Below are 26,453 nucleotides of genomic sequence, written 5' to 3'. Positions count from 1 at the left end.
ACAGGTCATTGTAGGCCAGCCTGGATGTACTATTGAGACTGTGCTTGGCACCTGTATCCTCCAAGACACAAAAATCAAGGATGTTTAACATAAATATGTTAACGTGGTAGAACATGGTACTCCCCTTTTCTGCAGACTCGAAAGGTCAAATAGTTCCATATAGCTCTGGATAGAGTAGAGTTGAAGGAATGGATTATACCAGCTCTAAGGGACCTGAGGTTGAGATCAGGTCAGTTTCTTATTTGTTAATAGTTAATTAGTGGGTTTGTCTCAGAGCTGGGCCCTGTACCTTTCCCTGTTAGTAACCTAAGGATTGATTGGTGATGCCTAAAAAACATCTGTCACCTGCTCTGACTCATCCAAGTTAAGAGTGAATCTCAGAAGTCTCGGGTTTCTTCAGGAAGTTGAGTTCAGAAACCGTGTATGAGATCAGATCAAGGTGACTTTTCTCTACTGTAAGCGTTAATAATTGTCCTCAACAAAGCAAATGTGCTGTAATCGTATATTTATGGTAGGGTTGTATTCTCTTGGTGATTGGGCATTTAGGGAGTAAAGACATTTTATAGCTACTTTTTCTCCACGAAAATTTTGAAAAAAGTTCAAGTGTACAGTATTAGAAAATACACTAAAACAGATTGGGATTTCTTGGTCTGGGAGAAACCAAGACTAAGAAGAAACATGATTAAGGTTAAATGATCATAAAGGGTATTGACATGACCCACACAGATATATTCTCCAAATCATTGGACTTCAAAATGACAGGAAGCTTTCTAAAAATTGTCCTCCGTTAAAGTAAGAGTTTACCGGCTAGGAACATAAACTGAGAATGCAGGTTCAGTAAAGGTAGAGGTTTTAACAGTGGTGAACATTTACTGGGTTCTTTTTGTGTACTAAATTCTTTACTACATTTTCTCATTTAATCTTCATAACAGATTTAATGGGGAGGTCTTCCTATTTACCCAGATTAGGAAACTTGAAGCTCACATAGGTTATGCAATTTGTCTAAGGTCACACAGACCAGAAATGGTGGAGCTGGGATTGATGATGGCTCCTGCACAGGGTTTTAGGGAAGGCCTGGGTTATTCGGAGACCATTGCCTGTTTTTCAAGATTGTTGTCCCACATAGGGAATATAGTCAATAATATCGTAATGACTTTATATGGTGTCAGATGGGTACTAGACTTATTGGGGTGATCACTTCGTAAGTTATATAAATGTCTAACCACTATGTTATACACCTGAAACTACTATAATATTGTGTGTCAACTGTGATTAAAAAATAAGAAAAAATTTTTTAAAAAGGTTGCTGTCCCTTTTAAAATTACTTATACTAGATCTAGTGAACCCCATGTGGCCATTCTTGTGTTATAGTTTTCTTTAGTAACTCTCTCCTTAATTAGGTCATTATCATAGAATCTTAGGATGGTGACCTTGAAAGAGATTGGCTGGACTCAGCCTGTCCTCTTAGAGACAAAAAAAAAAAAAAAAAAACAAAGACAGATCTTCTCATTTGTTTAGGGGTAGGGAAAAGTTATTTTTGCTAATCTTGGTTACCTTCAGGAAGGACCTCCCCTAAAAGCAAAACTATCCTTTTATAGACTGTTGTAAGATATATTCTGGCAGTCAGAAAGTTTATGTAAAAGCTAAAACTTCACTGGTAGAACTTCTTTTACAGCCTAAGGGGAAGTTAGAGAATGACTACTACTTCATTGTAAAATTCCATTATTCACTCAAGTCACCCTGGAAAGTTCATTCCGTGGTTGTTTATTGAGCACCTACTACGTGCCAGGCATATTGAACTGTGCTGACTGTGATTTTGGAAATTTCAAGAATAACACTGGACAACCCAGCCACCTTGAATAGTTTAGAGTCAGAGTTTTAATTTTCTTTTTTTTTTATGTGTTTTTATTATTTATTTATTTATTTATTTATTTTTTAATTTATTGGGGTGACAATTGTTAGTAAAGTTACATAGATTTCAGGTGTACAATTCTGTAGTACATCATCTATAAATCCCATTGTGTGTTCACCATCCAGAGTCAGTTCTCCTTCCATCACCATATAGTTGATCAAGAGTTTTAATTTTATGAGTAATAATGATGACTTGCACTCACGATATATTATTTAATCCTTACACAACTCTCTGAGATAGTGTTACCACAGCCATTTTGCAGATTAGGGAATTAAAACTCACAGTAGGGCCTTGATGATATGAGCTCCTAAAGATAATAAGTTTTAATATAATAATTTACAGTTATCCAAATGCTTTTGCTTATATTATCTCATCTAACCGCATAAACAAAAATGCTAGTAGTTTATTCATTATATTCATTTCACAGATAGCAATACTCACTTCTGTTTATTATATACTTAATATTGCCAAGAGTGCCAGACAACTGATCAGTAAGGCCTAGTTCATGTAATCCCTGATAAATATCTTTATTCCCATTTTACAGATGAGCCATTGAGGCCGCAGACGTTGAAGTGTCTTGGTTGGCACAGTGGGGAGCTGTGATTTAAGCCCAGCCAAGTACACATGACCAGTTTGCTGTGTTCACTTTACCGTGCTACGCTGCCTCACTTTCCAGACGAGGAAACTAAGGTTCAGACAGCTAGCTACCACAGCTGAGGTCATACAGCAGAGCAGGACTCCAGCTCAGATTCTCTCATTAGAAAACCAGCCCACTTGTTTCCCCTGCCCTCGGCTGTCTCTCTGCACAAGGAGAATTACAAGGCTGTCTCTTACATCCAAGTAAAGTTCCCCGATTCCTTTGTAATACGTTTAATAATTTTAGTCATTCTTTACTTACATTTCTTGGTAATTTTTTTCCCCGTTTTGGGGCAGGGATCCCTCTATACTACGGGTAGCAACATGTTACAGTGGAGGGATGGACGTACAGGTTAAACTACTTGCTCAGGAAGTCATCTGGTCAAGTTAGATGAGACCTCAAACCCAAATCTGAGTCCTACGTTCCCCTCTCAGCTCTGTGGTGCTTGTTCTTTTGGTCTGTTGATAATGTTGCTTGAAAGAAGGCCTTTTCCTTTGTGAGGTTGCTTCTGGTGCTGTAAGGAATGCCCCCCCCCCTTTTTTTTCCCCATCTGAAGATCATTTACTATTTCAATAGTGAACTACATTAACGGGTAAAGCAAGGAAGTCAGTATCAGATATGTAACAAGGACCACTCATTCAGGTTTGAAATGTTGCCAATCTATACCATCTCAGCCTTGAACATTTTAAAGTACAAAAGTTCATTACTTTAATGATCAAGTATCCTTTATATTTCTGAAGGAAAAGGGAAGGTTTATGGGAACCATTTACAGTGCTATACTTTGATTCAAGTTGCAAACTCAGGTAAATGCTCCTTCAAATTGAATTGGATGAAATTTTTCTATATACTTGTTGATACAGTAAACATCAGATAAATATCCAGATGTATTTAATTATTCTGACTCAAGAAAAGTATGTCCTATTTAGACAGTCTTTAAATAAATTGTGTCTGAATTGAACAAATAAACAAGAATAGCCGAAACTAAATGGCTTTGACCGTATAGGAACGAGAGGCTTTAAAGGAGGAATCACCTCAGAAAAACCCATGTCTTATTATTCTCGTTGTTATTTTTAGAGATAAACCTGAATTGACTGTTCAAATATAGTAATAGTTTTGAAAATTAAGTTTTTCATATTCAGAGGCTGATAGGTGATGGAATACTCTTAAACAAATGTATTAATTCCAATTCAGATGTGTTTTAACCATGGAAGTAACCCTGTGTCACCAAGAGGTTTTTTGTTTGTTTGTTTGTTTGTTTGTTTGTTTGTTGGGTTTTTTTAAGCAAAGAATTAATATCTACTGACTGCCTCCTATGCTAGTCCTTTCTTCATAGTTTTCTCATGTAATTCTCTTATTCCTGTGAGTTAGATATTATTACCCCCCACCCACTTTTACACATGAGGACACCGAGGCTCAGAGTCACTGACTAATTAGCCTGAAACACACAGTCAGCAAGTAGAAGTCTCAGAACGTGAAGCTAATGCTGAACATTCCAAAGTTCATAACCATTCTAATGCACGAACCAGTCTTATGAATGGCCTGGGGTATTAGAATTTTAAAAATTAACGATTTTTAAAATTAGCGAAAACAAAAGTGAAGAGAAATTTGCTTATGATTGATTAGCCATCAAGTAAGAACAAAACCGTTTGAAATACACCCTTTTTTTGGCCCCGGGAGTATATGGCACATTTTGTTTTTTTCTTACATAGACTGAGGCTCTTTTGATAAATCTGCTGGCCTTGATTTGAGTTGGTGCCTCCAAGAAAGTCCTAGGGATGCATTAGAAGATACTGTCGATGCTCAGCGTTAACCCTAACAAGCTGACTGACTGTCCATTATTTTTATTATTACAGTGACTGTGGATGACACCAGGTCACATTCCAAACACGTGGCATCTTTTAAACAGATTCCAATAGGATTAAAGATATTTCCCTGTTGTCCTATTTTGGGTCATTACTGTCTGGATGGTGATGAAACCTTTCAATTCTTCATGGTAGTTGACTTCAAAATTAAGTTTTGTCTTTTCTTAAAGGTTATTTTCTGGAGTAACTTTACCAGGAGAATAATATAACCAGCTCCCCTCTATTCTATTCTTACGTGCTACCTCTTCTGTTCTCATCTTTATCCTCATCCTTCTAACCACCATGCTAGAAAATGCCATCCTGTTGACCTGCCTGGGAAGAAAAATGAACCTTGCAAAAATCATGGAATCATGCACTTGAAAAACCAAAAAGCACGTCTGAAAGATAGTAGAATTGGATATACTACAGTAAAAGGCACCATTCCACCTGTTCTTACACCATGTAAACTGTTCAAAAATTTTTCTAACTTAAAAAAAACAAACTGTAATGCATGTTCATTGGAGTAACATTAGAAAATAAATAAAATGGAATTCAGCTTTTTAAACATAACCGAAGCAGATTGTTTTCTAAGTGACTATTAGACTTTCCAAGTAGAAATATTTATGTGAGAGAGAGACCAACAGTCCTATGCATGATCCATTTTGTTACTATCACGGAGACTTGGAGTCTAGAAAGCATTGTGCTATACAGGCCCCGAGAGGGTGGGGTTGTAGAAAATAAATTAAGACCTTGTATATTCTCCTTTGCCCCCCACCGCTTTATCCTTTCTAAGTATGGGTTGCATGTTCTATGGCCACAGCAGCTGGTATACTAAAGATTTTTCTTCTTTTTCCCAGACCCCAGGCAGGCACAGTCTTCCCCACCGTGGTCCTATGACCAGTCTTACCCTTCCTACCTGAGCCAGATGACGTCCCCATCCATTCACTCTACCACCCCGCTGTCTTCCACGCGGGGCACTGGGCTTCCTGCCATCACCGACGTGCCCAGGCGCATTTCAGGTAAAGACCACACTTTAACTAAAACCCACTCCTGTGCAGGGGTGGGGTCGGGGTTGCAGGATGGGCCAAGTCTGTCTTATCTATGCTCACAGTAACTCTCTATTAGAAGAAGCATGTGGGCAAGGGTTTGACAACTGGCAGATCGGGTCTTCTGAATTATGGGGTTATCAAATACTCTTAATATTTTAAGTCAAGAGACTGAAAATCCACCGGAGGTGGCATAATTTTCTTAATATGCTATTGAATGCCACCCACTTTTAGTCTTGCTGAATTGTATCCCCATTGGTGGGCACTGTCTCATAACCAGGGCCTTCTCCTGAGGGTCTTATGCCAGGCCTTCCTCTGCTTGTGTTCCTTTCTTTTTCTAACACCTGCCTGTAAACCAGATTACAGAGTCACTGCATAGCCCTCCCTTTGTAAAAGCTTTGAAAGCCCAGGAGTCCATGATAACCAGTTTCAGTTTCAACAGAGAGCGCCTGCAAACTTCAGATCCTTATCAGAAACTAGTTATTTGAAGTGCAGTGAGGCCTGGAAGAGTCTTAAAAGGCAACGTGTGGCTTCTGAGCGGCCACCTTGAGACCAAGGCCACCTTTCTATGAATTGTAGAGCACACTGCTCTCGCTCTGTGTGGTGGCCTCCATGGCCACACATCCACCATTCCAAAGGCAACACGCAAGTCTGTGGCTTATGGCGGAAGTACACGTGGTCAACAGCCCAGCCACCTCTCTCTCATGGAGAATTCCCCATAGAGAGCCAGGAAGTGTCCACAAAGACTTCAGACTGACAAGCTAAGTTAAAGGCTCTTGGTCAATTTTTATTGAATAAGAAAAAGTATTATCTCTCAGCTCACCCCCAAAGTCCGTACGACAGCATTGCCCCTGGCCTCCCTCCCCCGTACATAAAGAAGTAGACCCACAGGCACACACAGTTGGATCCTTTATTTGTCAGACACTCTTCTCAGCGTTCGGGTTCCATGCACCTGTTTGACTCCTGGCCAGGTTAATGCCTTTCTTTCTTTCTCTTTGTGTTTCTGTCTCTGTTTCTCTCCCTCTCTCATTTTCTGCAAAGCTCGAAGCCGTTACTCACTCCGCTGAGTTGCATCACTGACAAGCTGAAGCTCCACCAGCAGGCTTGCAGGTTTTGATTAGTTCAGACTCCTTTATTTCTTTCAACTTGGGAGGAGGGAAGGCTTTGTTTCTCAAGCGAATAGCAGGAAAGGGCGCTCAGGTCCTAGTGCCTTCACATTTTCTGCAGCAGATGGACTCCTATAGGGGTGAGTAGGGAAAGGAGAGGGGTGGAGGGAGAACCGCAAGAGTCCTTGGAAACCCGTGTTACCACTTTTCATTATGACTGCTATTTTCATGAATCACATGCTATTCATTGGGGGAATTGTGCAAAGTACAGAATTTCAGTTATCATTTCCCTTGGCTGGAATGACTATTTCCTGTAGGCAAATATCAATGAAAGACACAGGAAAGGGTGCATAAGGCACAGGGGGACAATAGGGGCTGATGTGGAATCAAAGACACAGTGTTGGATGGTGTTGAGTGAGGTGTGGTCCTTCTTCTATATGTTATACTGAGTCTGTTTTGTTTCACATAGGGCCAACCTGACACCCTGTCAGGACAGATGTGTGCCAACCTGCTTCTGTTTAGGGTCCTCTGGGGCTTCCATCTGTCCAACCTTCTGTGGCTGAAGCAGAGTTTGCTATTTGTCCTCTGGCAGTACCTAGAGGAAAAAAACCCAGGAGTGACTGTAGCGTTGGAGACACTTATCGACAGCACTTTATTACTTAGGTGTATTCGTATATGAACTGAATGGGAAAACCATTGAAAATTACCCTGAGACAATGCTGCATAAATGGCAGTCATTATTGTTTATCATTTACATGTATAATACAACAGGATTAAGTGTGTTCACTGATCATTACTTCGAATATTTCCATAAACAGAGGAGGCAGCAGGAGCAAAAACTGGTTACTTATCCAGCTGTCTATTGATCTGAGGCCAAAGGTACGAACGAGCCTCTGCTTTAAACTAGTTTAAAAGTGAGTTTAGTCCAGTTTTTTTTCCTCCTGCCCCAAACATTTCTATGAGTTGTTACTGGCAAAGGAACACGGTACCAGGGTGGGAGGTTCTGTATAAACATTAAAGTGAGGAGAACAGAAAATCCCTTTTGTCAGCATGCAGGGAAACAGGAAGAAAGAACTAGACGGGGACTGTCAGGGAACTGGAAGAATCCTGATTTACCTGACCTTACTCTTGGGTATGGGGCTGTGCCCACACCCCAGAGTGCAGCCTAATGGACTTAGGGACCAAGTTATCTGGAGCGAGCGCCATTTTCTCCTCCCTGGGGTCCAGTCCTAGGACGCTCCTTGGAGAGGAGCCTGTCTCGTAGGTTGTGAGGTGCCAAGTTGTACAGTTACTGTCTTGTTATTATTCCCTTCAATAGCTGTAGCCATCCCTAAGGTCCAGGATGCTATTTCTCTGCAACACGGACAGCTAAAATATTACCCTTCATCTCCATTTCCAAGCAGTCCTATGTTTACTTTTTTGGGTGCTTTCCAGAACAGTTCATGTTTTTGTGTAATCAGTTCTCATCTCCCTCTATGAAAGGCTACACAAAATATTCTCATATGATCATGGGTGAGAAAGAGTAAAATTCCTTACTTATATCCACTAGGACTGGGGGTTCAGACCCAAGTTTGAATCCCAGCTCATACACATATCAGGCAGGTTTCTGACTTCTCTGAAACTTAGTTTTATTTTTTATCAAATAAAAATGTAATGTTTCCCTCTTAGGGTTACTGTGAGGATTAAACAATGCTTAGGACATGCCTGAACCACATTATGTGCTAAGCAGAATGTAGCTGATATTATGAAGCTATTACTTTTATAAAAAATATGTATCTGTATATAATTTGCAGGCAAACCCTGGCTTACATGAATCAAGTAGATAAACATCTAACTTTCAAGGGGTATTATTTGCTTTATCAATGGATCACCACAGAGCATATTTAACATAAAAACCCATGAAACATTTAAGTGAATTAATATTCACGTGTACTCACAAAGAATATGGTGCCTAGCACACAGAAATACTCAATGTTTGCCATTATTATCATTTTTATTCTATAGATTTGTAATGAATATTTTTAGAGCTAAAAGCAATTGGGAGCCATTCACATAAAGTCAATAAAGCACTAAAAGAAAATAATTATTCAGTTATAATGTTGGAAAATAGAGAATGTTGAGTTACACTTAACATGTAACTAGGCATGATAATGTTCTTTTCCAAGGGATCATGGGAATAAAAGCAACCAGAAAGATCTTTCAGAAAGACATGTTCATAAAGAAATTCCATTTCATCCTAAAAGACCATGTCAAAGGCCATGGTTAATCGATTTAAAGACCTTCAGAGAATCCAATTTTACAACTTCCTTTTTTGGTAGTATTCTTTCTTCTGATTAATTTTTCATGGCTGTAAAGGCTAAAACTTAATGAATTACAGTAATGACAATGCTATTATATTGTATAGTTCCTGTAGTCTACCTCAAATCCTTATGGAAGCAAGGTATAAATAAAATAATACAATAAAGGTATCTTACCCATGATCCCTCCTTTACTGCAGAGAAAGATACAAAACCAGATGTCTTGACGTTCATAGGTGAAATACAAAGATTCAGGAAACATTTCCTTAACCTTGAGTAGCCTTAACTATTATAATATAAGAACAATAGCTGCAGTTACACGTTTATGACTGATCAATAAATTATTGTCATGCAATTGACTAATAGGGTCTACCTTATTATAATGGGTTTAGTTCATATTCAGCTGAATTATAAAAATCAAACAGTACTTTCAGAAACCAGCCTAGAGCCATGACAGAGAATCCCTGTAGGGCTTGGTTCTTCTTCCCTCCCACATTTGCTATGATAAGCGTGGCCTTATTCCATAATAATCTGTATTTAAGTAGCACCCCTGACCCCTAGTGATTTGATACGTTATTTCATGTCATATGATCCTAAAAGAATATTCGCTATACAGAAGTAGTCAAAGTTATTTCTCAACGATTCTGTTGAAGAGCAAGGTGAGGCAAGGTGAGTTCCAGTAAATCTGACAACAACCTAAAGCACTGCGTATCGTTTTCATCGTCATAATGTTATCACCCATGACATTTCTGATGTTCAAAGCACAAAGATTATAATTACGTTTTTGGAGGTCATTACAAAATACTATGTAAATGAATAATGATTGACTTTCAAAATGTATTTGTGTAATTATCCTACTATGAAAAGAAACACATCTGTTTATTGAGTCTGATTCTCTGACTTATAGGTCAGGTTATAAGCTATTGTTAGGCCTCTGAAGGGAGAGTCTGCCTAGGTTTGTTCACTGCCAATAACTCCTCCCCTGTCCCACCCATCAGAGGGAAGTAGTTCCGATTAACCTAAGTGTGTACCACTCTTTGGCATCCACGAGTAGGAATGGATTTACACAGGTCTTTTTCTGTGGTCTTGGTCACTGTGCCCATGGCCCTCTGTGACTGCTTTGTGGAGGACTCTTAGAAACTTAGGACACATGAATTAGAGATACAGGAGAAGGGTCATACGTGTTGTCTGCCTCACTCCGGGAGAGACCAATGCACATATGGACGATTTTTCACTGCATGTGTAGGATTTTTTTTTTTTTTTTTTTAACATGAGACAGAGTTAAGAACTGCAATCTTTTTGAAGGTTTTTCTTTTTTCCTGTTTAAGCATATAGTCTTGAATTTCTTTTTTCAAAATATTTAAATATCAAAAAATTCCACTTAATCAGCTGCACAGGACTATTAAAGATGTTTCCATTTTCATGACTCTTACTCGCTCAACTATTATATTTCCAAAGGTCAGCAGAACAGGCGTTAGCCTAATAAATAAAGTTACTAGAACGTATTTTATTACTACCACAAAATCTAGAAATTGCCAGTGGAAAAACCCGATTTGATCGTTCAAGGTATATTAGGAGGATTGTTTCATATAATTTCAAGCCCAGCGGTGCTTGATGCAATTCATTTGTAAATGTCCCTTATAACTGAGTTTCTATCAAGTCCCCTGACTCAAGGTTTGAAACAAGCAGCTTCAGTAATGAACTGCGTATATGTGGACCTTTATTTTAGCAGGGCCACTCTTAACTCATAGGAGGGAGTGACGCCTTAGGAGAGGTTAAAAGGAAAACTCCAGCAATTAATACTAATAAACCAGAAAGTTAAACCCACCACAATAAAACAGTGGAACATCGACTTTTTACTACTGAACCATTCCTTTATTAAGAGCCACCTGTTTGATAGACACACCTCTGCCACAGCAGCCACGGGCAAGTGATTAAGTTTTAATAGGAGCCACTCTTATTTTGAAGGAGTTCTCTGTTTAAAGCCACAGAGGGGGAAGATATTAAATTTAATGGACCCTAAACAAAGGCAAGCCCTGTGCTACCAATTGAATGTTGAATATTCTTCTCTATGATTAACTGTGATTTGTTGGGTTATTTTTGCATTCTATACGTTGAAGTTCATCTTGCTTTCTCTAAAAATAGGCTATCTTCTGACACGAGCAGAGGATGTTTTTTATCATATTGCTGTGGGCCCAGATTCAGGGCATCCCTGGACCTCAGTTTACTATAACTTTTGAGTTACTGGTGCTGAGGACTCAAGAAGTGGTTTCCCTCCCTATTGGATCAGTTGGGGATAGTTGGTGCCGCTCACAAAGGTGACTAAACTGGGTTGTATGACTAGTTACTGTTACTTGTAGCTAGACTGAGGGGTGGAAGCTCAGAATGAAATTTGTGTATGTGGCTTGACTGCTTTTATACGTGGTTCTCGTCAGTTGTTTTTGTGAGTATTTATTTTTGATACGTGTACAACCACCCAGGCCTGGAGAAAGGTTTAGTTATGAAGGGGACCATGCTTATTATGCAGGGATGGCAAAGACGTGGTTATAAATTTTATTGAAAGATTTACTGCAATCCCTTTCTTTTCTTAAGAGAAAACTTGGGGATTTGAACCTCCCTTCACCAAAAATATTCAAGTTGATTTTCTAGTGACACAGTGGCTTCTGTGGTTCCCTGGGATCCAAGAAGAGAGGGTGGAGGCAATTTAACTGAGGAAACCTGAGTTTCAATTTCACGGTCACTAAAGATTCTTTGCACTATTCTCAGGTACTGTCAGTTAATTTATTGTGTCTCAATGGTCTTTTGTAAGTGAATTACTCAAAATGGCCAACCCACTTGTCTCAGGGGTTCTTCAAAGAGTAAGATAGTGTCTACCCAGGGCTGTGTTGTTCTTAGGACTTCCAGCAAAGGAAGCTTGCCTTGCTTGATGGATGCTTGTGGAAACACTAAGTTGTGTCATTAACTTCAAAAGAGTAGAAACATACTATTTTATATATATATATATATATATATATACACACACACACACACACACACACATATACATATATATATTTGTTTTTAAATTAATACTTTATTTTTAGAGCAGTTTTAGATTTACAGAAAACTTGAACATGAACTACTGAGTTTCTATATCCAGCCCCCCCACATACATACACCCTTTCTTATTATTAACATCTTGCATTTGTGTGGTACATATGTTACAATTGATGAACCAATGTTGGTACATTTTATTATTACCCATAGTTTACATTAAGTTCACTCTCAGTGTTGTGTACTTCTGTGGGTTTTGCCAAATGCGTAAATGACATGTATCCACCATTACAGAGTCATACAGAATAGTTTCCCTGCCCTAAAAATCCCCTGTGCTTCACCTATTTATTCCTTCTCACCTGCCCCCCAGCCCCTGGCAACTACTGACCTTTTTTCTGTCTGTATTTTTGCCTTTTCCAGAATGTCATGTAATTGGAATCATATAGTATGTAGATTTTTTAGACTGGATTCTTTCATTTAGCGATGTGAATGTAAGGTTCCTCTGTCTCTTTTCGTGGCTTGACAGCTCATTTCTTTTTACCACTGAATATTCCATTGCAGAAATGTTATAATGTTTTTTAAAACATCTCGATTGCTCTCCCTGCACTTTGGAACACCAGCACACCATTTCCTTTAGTCACTGACTTTGTCAGTGATACTTCTTTTTAGAAAGCATTTCAGGCATCTCTTCCTGTGGAAACACTTCCTCTGTCACAGCAAGTATCACTAAATGGTCCAGATAATGGCTTTTCATCTCTTTGGTCTATTTTTTAAATTGAAATGTTTTTCCGTAGTTTGCCCATAGGCACATTACTAAACATTTGCCTTCGGGGGGTCATTCATATCAGTTCAAACACAGAACAGAGTCACCTAAAAATTACGATCCATTTATGTGGCCCCTTAGCTGCCTTCCCCAATATTCAGCTCTCCCAGGTAAAGGATGTTCCTTTTCTCTTATGAATGCCGGTATTTCTTAACTATGCAGTTTCATACTGCCACACCAGTCTACTTCTGTGTTATCTGTGGGGCTTGGCTCTGTTGATCCTTCTCAAGCATACCTTTCCCAACCACCATTTTCCTCACAGTGAATCACTGTCACCTACACTCATCCGTTTCTCATCTCTGTACATTGGACACACCTCTAATGTGTGCCTCTCTTCCTTTAGTATAATAATTGGATTACGTGCCTTTCCCTTTTTATAGGAGGTAAACTTCTCAAGGACACTGACTGTGTTTTACATCTTCTTGAATCCTTATAACCCAGCACACAGTAGGTCCTCACCAGATGGTTAGTGAAACAAGCATTAGTGGGGGGAAAAAGAGAGAGAAAAAGAGGAAGAAGATAAGCATGTAGAAGAAAAAAAGGAAGAAGAAAGGGAAAAAGAAGAAAGAAGATTTTATTCACCTGGAACAACAAAGAAAGGGCAAAACAAGAGAAACTTTTGTTGCTGATAAGGACAGGAAATAGCCCAGTAAGAGTGTGCAGAGCAGTATGTATTTTTATCTCCAAGTCTCTTTGCAATGTGTTTCATATTTAGAACACATATCAAGACTGCATCTGTTTCCAGAACTTGCTGCTAACAGTTAGTAATAATGCCAAAACATACTTCCAGCTTGAAACCAAATGATCAAATAGAATTTTTGATTTCTAATTTAGAATCTGACATTAATTATAGCCATCCTGTAATAAAGTGTCAAAGTCTTTTCTGAGAATCTGATAGAGATTATACTGTGTTTCCCCCCAAAATAAGACCTATCCCGAAAATAAGCCCCAGTTAAGATTGTCAGCCAGATGGACACATTTAGCACATTATGACGATGTTCCAGAAGAAGATGACATGACTGTATTTGAATAAATGTAGATTGTTGTACATGAAAAAATAAGACATCCCCTGAAAATACACCCTAATGAGTATTTTGGAGCAAAAATTAATACGGTGTTTCCTCAAAAATAAAACCTAGCCGGACAGTCAGCTTTAATGCGTCTTTTGGAGCAAAAATTAATATAAGACCCAGTCTTATTTTACTATAATATGAGACCAGGAATAATATAACATCATATCATACCATATAATAATACTGGATATAATATAATATAATACGGGGTATAATATAATACAATACAATACCGGGTCTCATATTAATTTTTGCTCCAAAAGACGCATTAGAGCTGATTGTCGGCTAGGTCTTATTTTCGGGGAAACATGGTATTAAGTAAACTGTAAACGGAAGCAAAACTATTCCTCTAAAACAAAGCAAAAGATCTGGTTTTGACAATGACCATTTCTCAAAAAGATTTTTCCTATATCCCACCACTCCATCCTCTCCCCTTTGTAGACCCTTGCTATATGACAGGCTTTTATCTCACCTCACTGTCCTGGTCAGCGGTCTCTAGGCACATTACAGGTTGTCGGTGTCCCTCTTAATGTCTGGCATGCAGACCCAAACTTCTTCATTCTTAGGCCCTGTTCGTATAGGCTAACGTGACCTTGGTTCTTTGGTAACCATGTTACACTGTTGTCTCATATTAGCCACTTCTGTCAAGCTGTACTTCTCCCATTTTTATTTTTACAGTTTTGTGGGGTTTTTTTTTAGATCTGAGTATGATAATTTACAGTTATTCCTGTTAGGTTTATCTTATTTAATTCAGGTAATAGTTTTTGCCCCTCAAGAACTTTTTGGATTTTTATAATGTCACTCAATATATTAGTAGCCTCTTGCATTCCTTCCTACCTGAATGTCTTTCTTCAGTTCATTTTAATCATTTCCAGTCAGCTCAACAAATACTTAGTACATACTTAAAATGTCTTTAGATACGCAATGAATAAAAGTGAACAGAAGACACGGTCACTGCCTTCCAGAAGTTTTCAGTCTCATTTAGGAGATGACATTTTGCGTATATGACAGTTACATTATGAAACCAGCCCGTGTAGATGCCAGAATATGCAAATGACGCTCAGGATTTTGGTGAAAGGAGATCTCTTTTGCTCCTCTGCAGCTTAAGCAACTTAAAGCCTTCTCCTTTAGGAAATTAAAAAAGAAAAAATCAATTCCATTCTGCTCAGATTATACTTTTACTCTGAATTGCTTCAACAATTACATTTTCAGCTGAAAAAATATGTGTATTGACATGGGTGGTTTCATAATGTCTGTCAGGGTATGACGAGAATATATACGGTCTTGTCTTTTCCCAGCGAGACTGAAAGCTCCCCTAGGCCAGGGGCCTGGCCTTCCACTCCTTTGCTATATCTCTATGTAACCGCTGGTTTCGTGCTCGGCATGTAGATGGGAAGTACCTGCGTGCAGCAGAAAGGTCTACTGAGCAGTAGTCAGTGCGGCATGCCTCAGGGCTACTTGTGCTATGATTGTCCTCAGGAATTGGCTAATAGATCTAAAAGTGGGACTGTGTAGGAGACGAATGACAATTGCCATTGACCTTAATTTCTAATTTCATATCCACAAATACGGTCCTCGCAAAGTGATGATATTATAAAATTTTCCACTCTCTCTTTTAAAGTGAAGCAACACTGTTACCTCTATGCTGGAACACAGATATGCACATATGCATATATTCACCTCTTCCCTACATTTAGAATGAATATACATATAAATATTCTTGACAGATTTATTATTTGGGATATTAATAAATATCAGCTAAGTGACTACTTACTTCTTTCAGGAAAAATAGAACCTGGACCATTGAAATCCCCGTGTCTTAGTATTATTTTGTTATTTCACTGAACATTGATTTCTCAGAAAACAATAATTGATTACTGCTGGTAGAAAAGAGAGAAAGAAAAACTGCATGATTATTTTAGCTAGTTTTTAGGTTTCTTAATATATAGAAATAGTTACAAGGGGAAACTTAGAAAGATGAAAAAAGGTGACATAGAAAAAGCTTTCTTACAATTAAAATCCTATAACATAAAATTCATATGACAGCACTTTTATTTGAATTGTTCAAAGTCATTTTTGGACATTTTATCCTGAACAGTAGTTCAAAGTCATTTTCAGACTCCTTTTTTGTTTGTTTTCTTGAAAAACAAATAGGACGGCATAGAATATTAAACTGAGTCAGAATTTAAGTAACTTGGAATGAGTCGAATCTATTATAGGAACCCATTTTACTGTACTGTCTAAATTTTTTTTGTTTTTGACGAGACTATCAAGAAATTCATGAAGCTCTAAATCCATGAAAGTCACCTAAATTAAAATGCTGCTCAGGCAACATTGTTCCTGAATACCTCAAAGGATTTCTTAAGCAGGAAGGTATCATATCTTTTCCCGACAGACTTTGACCTTAAGTGATCAACTTAGAAACATGGCAGCCAAGCATTGCAAATTAGGATAAGACTCATGTTTTTGTATCCAAAGTTCACCGCTCTCTCCCCAACCAAAATGATCACCATTCCAGCTCTCTGTTGTAATTAGTAAGAATGCTATAGTTAATGGAATAATAATAACAAGTGCAATGATGGTTATAAACACTCCGCCCTGTGCCAAGGAGAGCAGTGATTCATGATGAATCAATAAAAGTCCCATTGATGTGGTCACAATAAATCCATACATAATTAAGAAGAACCCTTTCTAAACAAAAACTACAAAGGAAATGAAAACAGGCTTGGAAAAGAGGAAAAAGTCTGATAATACTGCTGTGGCATTCGTCATTAAAGAAAACAAACCTGTAAGCTTCCAAATTACACCTTAAGAAAACAGTACATTCTCAGTGTTGCTTAAAGGTGCGGTAGAGTGTTGACCGAAAGGTTCAAAAAAGGAAAGGGTTTGAACACCTGGGCAGTTAACAGAGAAAGTTCAAGTTGTTTTCTGACCTTAGAAGTTGGGAGGCTTAGGTACTATACCTTTGAAGCCTCAGTTGAATCTTGGCTTTTCATCCACTCTGACAATCTCTGTCTTTTAATCGGCGCACTTAGACCATTGTGATTAAAGTGATTATTGATATGTTGGATTCATAGCTACCATGTTTGTTACTGTTCTCTATTTATTGCCCATGTTCTTTATCCTATTTTTGTCTCCCTCTGTTTTTCTATCTCTTATGGTTTTAACTGAGCATTTTATGTGATTCCATTTTCTCTCCTTTCTTAGCATATCAGTTATACTTTTTTTTACATTTTTTTAGTGGTTGCTCTACAGTTTGCAATATACATTTACAACCACTGCAGGTCTCCTTTCAGTAACACTAGACCATATCACGGGTAGTGTGCGTACCTTATCAGTTATAAATGTGTCTGTGTAGGTTTTGTGTGGGCATATGTTTTCAACTCCTTTGGGTAAATGCCAAGGAGCACAACTGCAGGGTCGTATGGTAAGAGCATGTTTAGTTTTGTAAGAAACCACCAAACTGTCTCCCAAAGTGGCTGTACCATTGTGCATTCCTACCAGCAATGAATGAGAGTTCCCGTCGCTCCACATAACCTCTATGTGTCTTTATATTTAAAATGGGTTTCTTGTAGGCAGCCTACAGTTGGGTCTTGTTTTGTGATGTGATGAGGAAGAAACATTTAAGCTGAGATCTAACAATCCGTCTTAATTGGTGCATTTAGACCATTGATGTTCACAGTGATTATTGATAAAGTTGGATTAATATCCCTTTGAAGGGTTAGTAAAACCTCAAATAACCTCTTTAATCCAGCAAATGACTGAAGCATTTAAATTGGGACATGCATCTCAAAGGAGGATTGAACCCAAGACTGATAAAATAGCAGTTGCTCAATAAAATTGTGTGGCATTGATTTGCTTAGAAAAAACATTTCTTCCAAGGCCCAGGCATATGGCACCGCAATTAAACACTCATAGCATCATTGGTTGAATTGGAAATAGCACCTGGTTGGGCTTTGAGGGACTTGTCGTCTAATTTTGATGTTCTTGAGCAGGTCACGTACCTTCTATGGGTCTGAATTTCCTCATGAGAATTGAGTTAGTTGGGCTAGACATTCTCCAAAGAACACCATAAAGCTCTGAACATCTGTGAATCTAAAATAAGGCCTGAAAAGGTAGGCTTTCTCACAGAAAACTTTAAGAATCAGCATATCAGAAAACTAAATACCGCCACTCATAATAAGAATATAGGCTAGTATAGTGTTTGATTTATGAACTAAATTAATGGACATAACTATCATGGATATCAAGAAAAGCTTCGCTTTGTGCTTCAGTTGATTCTGATGAGAAGCAACCTAAGATCAGGTTAATTAATGGCATAGAACTGTTTATTGAGACCTTGAGCACAGCTGAACTTCTGTTCCAGGTGAAGTCTTACATATGTCCATGGATGTCAGAGTTTGCAGACAGATTTAGAAACCTCAGTTTTAATTTAAATTATGGAATTTTATTTCACTGACATTTTACATGCCCTTGCATGGTTTTATGTAACTTCTCTGTGTTACAACCTTTTTACCTGAGAATGGTTAGAAGGAGTATAATTTATCTAACTGGAGAAATGAAAATCTTATCAGCTAAAGGTTACTAAAACAAAAGAACTGGTGAGTTCTGGTAATAATAGAATAAATGGGATCAGAGGACCAGACTCTCTGTATTAAAGAAATTAGAAATGTTTAGCGAAAATATGATTACAATTATAACAGAGTATCTTTTAGTGAGACATTGCTATTATAATGTTTTGTGACAATGTGATAAAAATCTTTATTAATACAAATTATGACCAACACTGAATGTACTCATTTATTGAGACTGTTCTAGCCACCAGAGATACTGCAGTGAAGGAGACAGAGAGGCTCAGGGAGCTTTTTCTACTGGCGTATGGCGTAGTGGTTAAATAGTCTTTGCAGCCAGACTCCCTGGGTTTCAATCCAGGCTTCTTCCCTCACTAGCTTTGTGATCTTGGGGATGTTACTTAGGTTGTCTGTACCACAATATCTTCATCTGTAAAATGGGCTAATAATAATAATAATAATAATAATACCAACAACCTCAAAGGTTGTTATGAGGACTGAAGGATGGTTTATATACGTAAAGCCCTTAGAATAATGCCTGGTTCTCAATAAATGTTAGCTATTACCGGGGAAGAGTCGGCAATAGAAAATAAGAAAGTATTATCTAGGGAGATAGGCTGTGAAAAAAGTAAAATACGATGATGTGGTGAGGAAGGAACATTGAAGCTAACATCGAAATAACAAGAAGTTAGCTCCTTGCCGATCATTCCAAGCAGTGGGGAAAGCTAGTGCAAGGGCCTCAGGTGGGAGGAGGAAAGGCCCATCGCTGGAGTGTGTACAAGGTGAGATGAGGCCACAGAGATAGCCTGCCCCGGCTCATGTGAGGCTTCTCTACTGGTCAGGATTAGAAGTTTGGATTTGCTGCTATGTGCAGTGACAAGCCGTAAGCAGATTTTAAGCAGGGTCACACTATTAAAGGATTTCTGTTTTCAAAAGTTTGCTTGGGCTGTTCGAGGGAGAATTGTGTAAGAGGATGAGGGAGGAAAGACGAGTGGGTCTGGGCGGCTGTGGCCGTCACCCTGGTGAGAAGATGGTGTCTTGTGCTTTCCTGGAAGTGGTTAGTGAGGATGGAGAGACTCTAGGTTGGAAAGGGTATTTTGCCTGTGTCATCAAAATGTTTTTGTATTGCTTTCCCCCAATTGTTATTTACTTTAAAAGGAATACTACTACATCTTAAAAATTTTTCATTAATGTCTTGGCATTGTTCAGACTCCACCCCCATAGCGAAGTGGTAATTCAGGAATTGCTTGATATGTGAGGTGACTGCAGAACGACCAGTCTGGGAAATTCAGGCCAGAAATCCATTCTGAGAGCTGAAATGTTTGGTTTAGTTGTTTTCATTGACACATTAATCTGATTATTTTCAGTAGCTCCCCGTCCTTGGCACTGTGCAAACCAGATTTCAGTGCAGTGATGTGCAATGATGAGATTAATTGGGGGACTGACTAGCATTATCTCTTCCTCTCATCCTCTTAAAATGTAGGTAATGGGTTTTTAATATCTTTCATCGTCTTTATACACATTAGTTCGTTTGACTGCTGTTAAGACAGAAAGAAGCGAAAATCACCAGATTGGTGTGACCAAGCTAGCTATGCCGGTGCTCATTAGGTGACTTACTGGGAAGCGTGTGCAACAGCTTTGGAGCGAGGAGACTCTTGGGCGAGGGGCTGGTGGTTAGTGACATCAGACTGACAAGCTCACATTCTGCACTTGAGAAAAGGCAAACTTCTCCTCCCCTCTGTGAATGGAGTCCACACCCAGGACCGCTTCTGCCCAGAGGACTGAGTGAGAAACCGGGGCCTGTCTTAAATTGGAAAGAACTTGAGTTGATAAGGGATGAGGAACTTGTTCTAAGAAGAATCTCAGAAGCACAAACTAATTAAAGTCAAAGGAGGAAGCTTTACATACCGTGTTTCCCCGAAAATAAGACCAGGTCTTGGATGCCATCCTGAAAGATCATGCTAGGGCTTAGCTTCTGGTTAGGTCTTATTTTCGGGGAAACATGGTAGTTGAGACTACTAGTATGACTGTTGCAGTCAGCTGTCACTCCCTTTTCAGATCCTTTAACCGTGCCTTAAAAAGCGATTCCTTCGAGATCTTACAAAGCTATGAGCAGTTTTTATATTTCCTGTTTGGAAAGTAAAGCCCTGCTCTCCGTGGACAAAGCTTCTGCTTTCCCGCAATCCCAAGGTGCAGCGGTATACCTGCTGAAAACACTTAACAACCATGTATTTGTTTTAAATCAGGGCCTGGGGAGCACATTTCTCTGTGACCTCATCTACCTAATTGATTTGATGGATTTATTTTGAGTTAGGGAAGCTCCAAGGACTCACAAAATAAGATACAATTCAAAGGGCATCATAGGATGGGAAATCTGGAATAATTCCAAGGACTGTGTAAACTTTGTAGGTTGGGGCTCTAGCTAATGGGTTGACTGTTGGTTTGGCTGTCAAACCTAGTTTTTTAACCTTTCTCTCTGGCTTTGTCATTAAGAAAACAATAGTAAAGGACAATAGAAGTCAAAAGATTCAGTGTGAGGAGGATACAAGCTAGAGTGAGACACAACAGTTAACAAGACACGGGGGTGGGGAGGAAGTCACTTTGAAAAGGAATAAAATGTAAAGATAATGTGCTCTACTGGAAAGGGGGGTATTTTCTCTCCAGGAGCCAAGACATCTGAATACTGATGGTACAGATGTATATAATTAATTTCCCTCCTCTTCAGGTGGGGGGGGGGGGCTTGATCATACTCATGGTCCCCTCCAATCTTTATGCTTTGGTACTGTTCTTTTTCACAACAACCCTACAGTATAATACTGAAAATCACCACAAAAGCACGTCAGGAGGTAGCTAACTAGGCCTATATTTAAGAACCTTAGAACTAGAAAAGTGGAGATGTGGTTATGTTTCGGCGCACGGGCAGACTTTCCACACTAGTATCTGAAGTGTCAGCATCGAACTTGCAAAGCCACGGCCTCCTGCCTGGGGTCTCTATAGACAGATCACTTGTGTCTCCTTGTTCTTCTTCTTTCTCGTGTTTCCTGGTGCCTAAAAGAGAAAAACTTTTCACTAAAGTGAAGCCCATCCTGCCAACATTTTAACAAAAAGGTGAAATGTCAAGTTTCACATTACAGAACTCCTAGTTAAAAGTCTGAAGAAAAAAATTTCTAGAAGTTTATTAAAAAAAAAAAAAAAAAAAAAAAAGACTCCAATACGCCAGTACCACTTTAGGTGATAAAGAAGGCACACTGGAGCCATTCACTTGGAGGTAAAACTCTTCAATTAATGAAAAATATGGCAAGGAAGTAGCTCTAACTGATGCAGCAAACAGATTAGCATTGAGGGGAGCGGGAAGAGTAAAGAGATGTGGACCAATACGGCCTGTGAGTTGGGACTGTGGGTTCCCCACAGCATCGCACAGGAGGCGAGGAGGCTCAGTGCAGTGAGACGCTGAGCGGACTCCAGCAGCAGGGCCAGCTGCTGTCTCAGATGCTGGCCTGAGCCTGGGTTAGCCAAGAGAGGCGGGGACTCGGGCAGGTGCCACAGGACAGGTGACAAAAAACTGAAGACACCACCAGGAAGGAGGAGACCTCTTCAGGGGAACCTTGAACTCTGCTACTGCTGTAATTCAGGAACTCCAGGCAGCGAGGATATGAGGAAAGGCCCAGGACACACAGGTCATCTTTACTAGGGGCTTTTCTAATGGCAGCAATTACTGAAACCTCCCAGATAAAGAACACCCGAAGACAAATTAGGTGCAGAGGAAAATGGGAAGAATTATAGCAACGAGGTCCAGCGAGGATAGTAAAAAGACGTGAAGCAAAACGTGGTATTCATAATGATAATTATATTTAGATAATATTTTAAATATACTGAAAACCCTTTCACAGACATTCTCTCGTTTCCTCATCACAGCAACGCATGAGAGCACAGATATTATTGTAGCCCCTATTTTACCCAAGGAAATTAAGGCTCAGAGACATTCAGAGACCTGTCCTAGGTCACGTAGTGAAGGGAGAGTAAGGACTCAACCCCGAGTCTCTTGGCTCCAAATGTGCTTCCCTCACTATGATTTGTCATAGAAGCCTCCACATCAGAAGCAGACTTTGCTACAAAATCCTGTTGGATATTGTGCTCAGCAGGCATTTTATCACATTGGTCTTTCCAGGCTATCCTCGAAGGACGTAACACCCGTAAGCCTTCCTAAGTGGCCAGTGTTCATGCTCGATGCAGGTCAGAGTTCCCCAAATCACGTAAACTTTGCTAAATGCCTCCCAGAAATAGCAGTGGAAATAATCCACCTGCTAATTTTGTAAATCTAAATTTTTATTCTGCAGGTTAAAAATGTACATACTAACAAAATCTTAAAACCTCGAAGTATATATTTTTTATATATGGGGCAAGGAAACTGAAGCTTCTTCAACTATGCGTAACAATATAGCTTATCCTACAAGAGCTGGAAACGTTGCTATAAACTATTTAACTCCAAATAGTTCAGATCAGAACAGTTTGGTTGAAGAGCAAAGAGGGAGAAATAGCTCACATTATATTTCTCATTGAATGTGTGAGCCGAAAGCGAGGTATTAATAGTTTTAACCCACTTTACAGCAAACGATGAAAAACTTTCTTAAAAAGTTAATAGTGTTCCCATTTTCTTTTGACCTCTGTTGCAAACTGTTGTTAACAATTATATGTATTTTTTTCTTTTGTAGAAAAGATATTCTACATTTTCTAATTGGCATTTTGTATCTAGAGAGAAAACCTGGGTATGTTTTGCAAAGTAGATCTACCTCATTTTCAAAAACTGTCATATCGTTTTTTTTAATGAATGAGCACCTTCTGTTAGAGGAACAGTATTTCTAGTAGAATTTTGAAGGTATTTTTGGAATTCTCAACGTTGTATTATTAGGCTGGTGCAAAAGTAATTGCGGTTTTTGCAATTACTTTTTAACCTTGGACACTGCAACTACTTTTGCATCAACCTAATATGTATGTGGCAGAATCAGAATCTTAGAGCTGGAAACCTATGGAGATGATTTAGTCGAATGCTGTCATTTTACAGATGAGGAATGTGTGGGTCCGGGAGGGGAAGGGAGGGACCTCCACCACGGTCACCCAGCTCGTCGTTGGGGGCAATGCTGTGTGACAAGAGCCCATGTCCCCGACTGCTAGTCCAATGCTAGCCTCATTTTCTCTTGCGACATTTCTAATAGGCTACTGACGTTTTGTCGTTGTTGTTGTCATTATTGCTGTACATGCGTTGTAATCTGAAGAAGAAAAAGAGCTACCCCCACGTTATCTTCCTCCTCCTTTGCTCTTTTCCCTCTTTTCACCCTAAAATCAACTCCTTATGAAAAGACGGAATCGATTTTTGCCCTGGGTCTGTGACCGCACCGTCTTTCTTGACCAGCCATCAGTTGTTTTGGTCCACGTGTGGAGTGGATTCAGTGGACAGTATTCTCATATTGGGGAAAACAGGACCTGGGTTTCGTCTGTGGCAGGCAGAGAACTTGCACTATTGGGTGTTTGTCCCACAGCCTACTCAAGCCCTCCATTTTTTTTTATTTTTTTTTTTTTGGTCATCAAAACAAGTAGCTCTTTTCAGACACCTTAATACATAATTAGGTGTGTCTGTTTACACTTGGGAGACAGAGGGCTTCATGTCTCAAAGAAATACAAGGAGTCTGGGAGCAGCCACAAACAGATGTTGAAAATGTCCATTTGTGGCAAGTTTATTACTATAGCACCAGGAATAAACATTGAAGATGAAACCCCTCTGAAGGGGTGAGCGTGTGTATTGAGAGGGGAATGGTATCGAGCAGAGTAGAAAGTGAAAGGAGGCCCTATTTTTTCTTTTTTTTTTCGATTTGCTCTAGTATTTGTTTATCTCCTTCAACAAGGAAAATTTCACTATTTGGCTTTGGCTGTTTGAAGGCTTTTGCCAAACGCTTAACAATCTGTAGGGTTTGATTTCTCTCAAAAAAAACCACTTTGAGAACAAGGCTCTATGTAACTAAGATGTGTTTGTTTTTGTTTAAATCACTCAGAAAAGAAATCATCTCTTGTCCATTGTTAAAAGAGAGGTTTCAATCAAAGGAAAATTCTACATATTCTAAAATATACAAACAGCTCTTTGAAATTCATGCCAAATCAAACTCAAAAAGGGACGTTTTTCTTGCAGAAGTTTTGAGTTAATTCCGTGTGCAGGGCTTGAGTGGGAAAATGCTGAGACTGTCAGAGGAGCCAGTTACTACATACAGCACGACGTTGGGATTCAAAAGTTTCATATGGGGTATTGTCTCAGGACAGTACAGAGACTCTTGTACATGGTTTTAGGCGAAATGCCAGCAAGATAGAAAAAGAAGTCCTTTTCAAAGTGAGTCAGTTTTTTTTCAGTTAAATAAAAGGTAGGAGATTGGTTTCGGATGTTACTGGGTCTAAACCTCCAATGTGAGAAGTGTGCCAGTCACCACTGTTTTAAAAATTCAATTGAAATGTCTCTGGTGGTTAAAGAAATGCCATCCTTTCACCTACCAAGACTTCTATTAAGATGGAAAGTAGCAGATGCGAAGGAGACAAGTCTCCTGGGGAAAAGAGACACAAGTTGGGAAACCCAGCAGTTTCATTTTGGCTCTACAAGGTGCGTCCTTTCTCTGACCTAGCTTCCTTATCAGTTGATACCTGTCATGTCTACCTCATGGGCTTTTGGTAAGGGTAAAACTAGATGTATGTAAACAGCAACAACTTAAAAAGCAATATATAAATATGAGACATTGTTTTTATAATAAATTCACTTATCATTTTTAAGAGTCGTTGTTGATGTGGAGCAGCATAGTTTCCTTGGGACTGAAAAAGCCGGAAAAAGTTTCTGTTCTTAGGATAAAGGGAGCAAACTGGGGAAGAGGTTAGAACAAACGATGTGTCCCCAAACTGGTGATCAGAGCAGAGCTGTGGGTCTGGAAATCACGTGAGCCCTTTAGGTCCAGGCAAACACAGGGTCAGGAAAAGCACGTGGCTGAGGATGGACAGGCAGAAATCAGTGAGACAGAAAGATTACGGTCAACCCTGGTATCTCCATCCCCTTTCCCTGGCACACCCTTTTCCTCCATCCCCTTTTCCATCCTTTCTGTATGTCACTCTGAGAGGCGTTACAGTGCATTTAAAGCTAAATAGAACAGGGCTCCTGTTCTGGAGGAATTTATAGGCTAGTGGAAGTGAAAAGGTGGCTGTAGCTTCACTGCATCTGCAGCAGAAAGATACAAATGAAGACCTAAGTGCACAGGGAGGAGAGGTCACTTTGGGCTAAAGCATGAATATGAGAAGATTCTTCAAAGCAGAGGGCGATTGATTGTGAGGGAGATTTTACAGGCTGCTTAGAATTTCAAGGGACTGAGATAGGGAGGGGCGGGGATACTAAGGGCAGAGGAAATGATGTAAAGCAAGGCGGGAAGGTGGGAAAATGGAGGGTAGCACAGAAAACGGAAAAGCGTCCAGTCGGACTGGACTGTAGAGTTCATGAGACAAGACTGGAAAGGTAAGTTGGGACAAGATTGTTATTCCAGCAAGCTTTTGTTGGGCGCCTGATAAGAGATCTAGAAATGTGCACATACCTGAAAAAAAGCATGACACGAAGTCACAGAATAGGTAGGCAGTCATGAACGAGGAAATGCTGAGGAACCAGAAAGCTGGACGAGACAAGGATTCAGGAACCCAGATAAGCCATCTGAGCAGAAGATACAACACACAAACAGAAGTGGATCTTGCTTTTAAGGCAACCTTCTGTCAAAACCAGGAGGCCTCTTATATTCCCTCCTGGGGCAGGAACCAATCCCAGGGCGCGGTCAGGCCAGGCCTACAATGGGGAGCAGGTAAGTGGATACATCTGACCGTAGAGGGAGAGAGGGCAAAGATAAAGGTAGGTCCTGGCAGGATACGGGATGAGGCTAAAGACTGTGGCTTTGATCCTACATGAATAGGGATTGTGTTAGGTCTGGGGTAGCCATGCCTCTCGGAGCTGACTTAGACTGAAGAGCATTTTGGGAATCTGGCTCAAGTTCTGGGTCTCGGAGCATTGGGTGGTGTGAGTCAGGATGGGCTCGGGGCTGTTGGATCAC

At 39.5% G+C, this 26,453-nt stretch overlaps 1 protein-coding gene across 7 annotated transcripts in view; it reads left to right on the top strand.

Annotated features, from left to right (window-relative positions):
- The window catches only part of RUNX2 (RUNX family transcription factor 2), a 322,924-nt gene that overhangs the window by 170,703 nt on the left and 125,768 nt on the right, over window positions 1–26,453 (top strand). For all 7 annotated transcript variants that reach the window (XM_074333027.2, XM_074333024.2, XM_088795676.1 and 4 more), the window contains one exon: window positions 5,248–5,409. In XM_074333027.2, coding sequence (XP_074189128.2) covers window positions 5,248–5,409 — 162 coding nt within the window. The remainder of the gene's footprint in view (window positions 1–5,247; window positions 5,410–26,453) is intronic.

Source organism: Rhinolophus sinicus, chromosome 2 (assembly GCF_057876585.1).
Source record: "Rhinolophus sinicus isolate RSI-liver-muscle chromosome 2, RSI-T2T, whole genome shotgun sequence".
Taxonomy (NCBI): Eukaryota; Metazoa; Chordata; class Mammalia; order Chiroptera; family Rhinolophidae; genus Rhinolophus; species Rhinolophus sinicus.
Note: the sequence above shows the minus strand (reverse complement) of the source record. Positions and strands in the feature narration are given on the sequence as shown.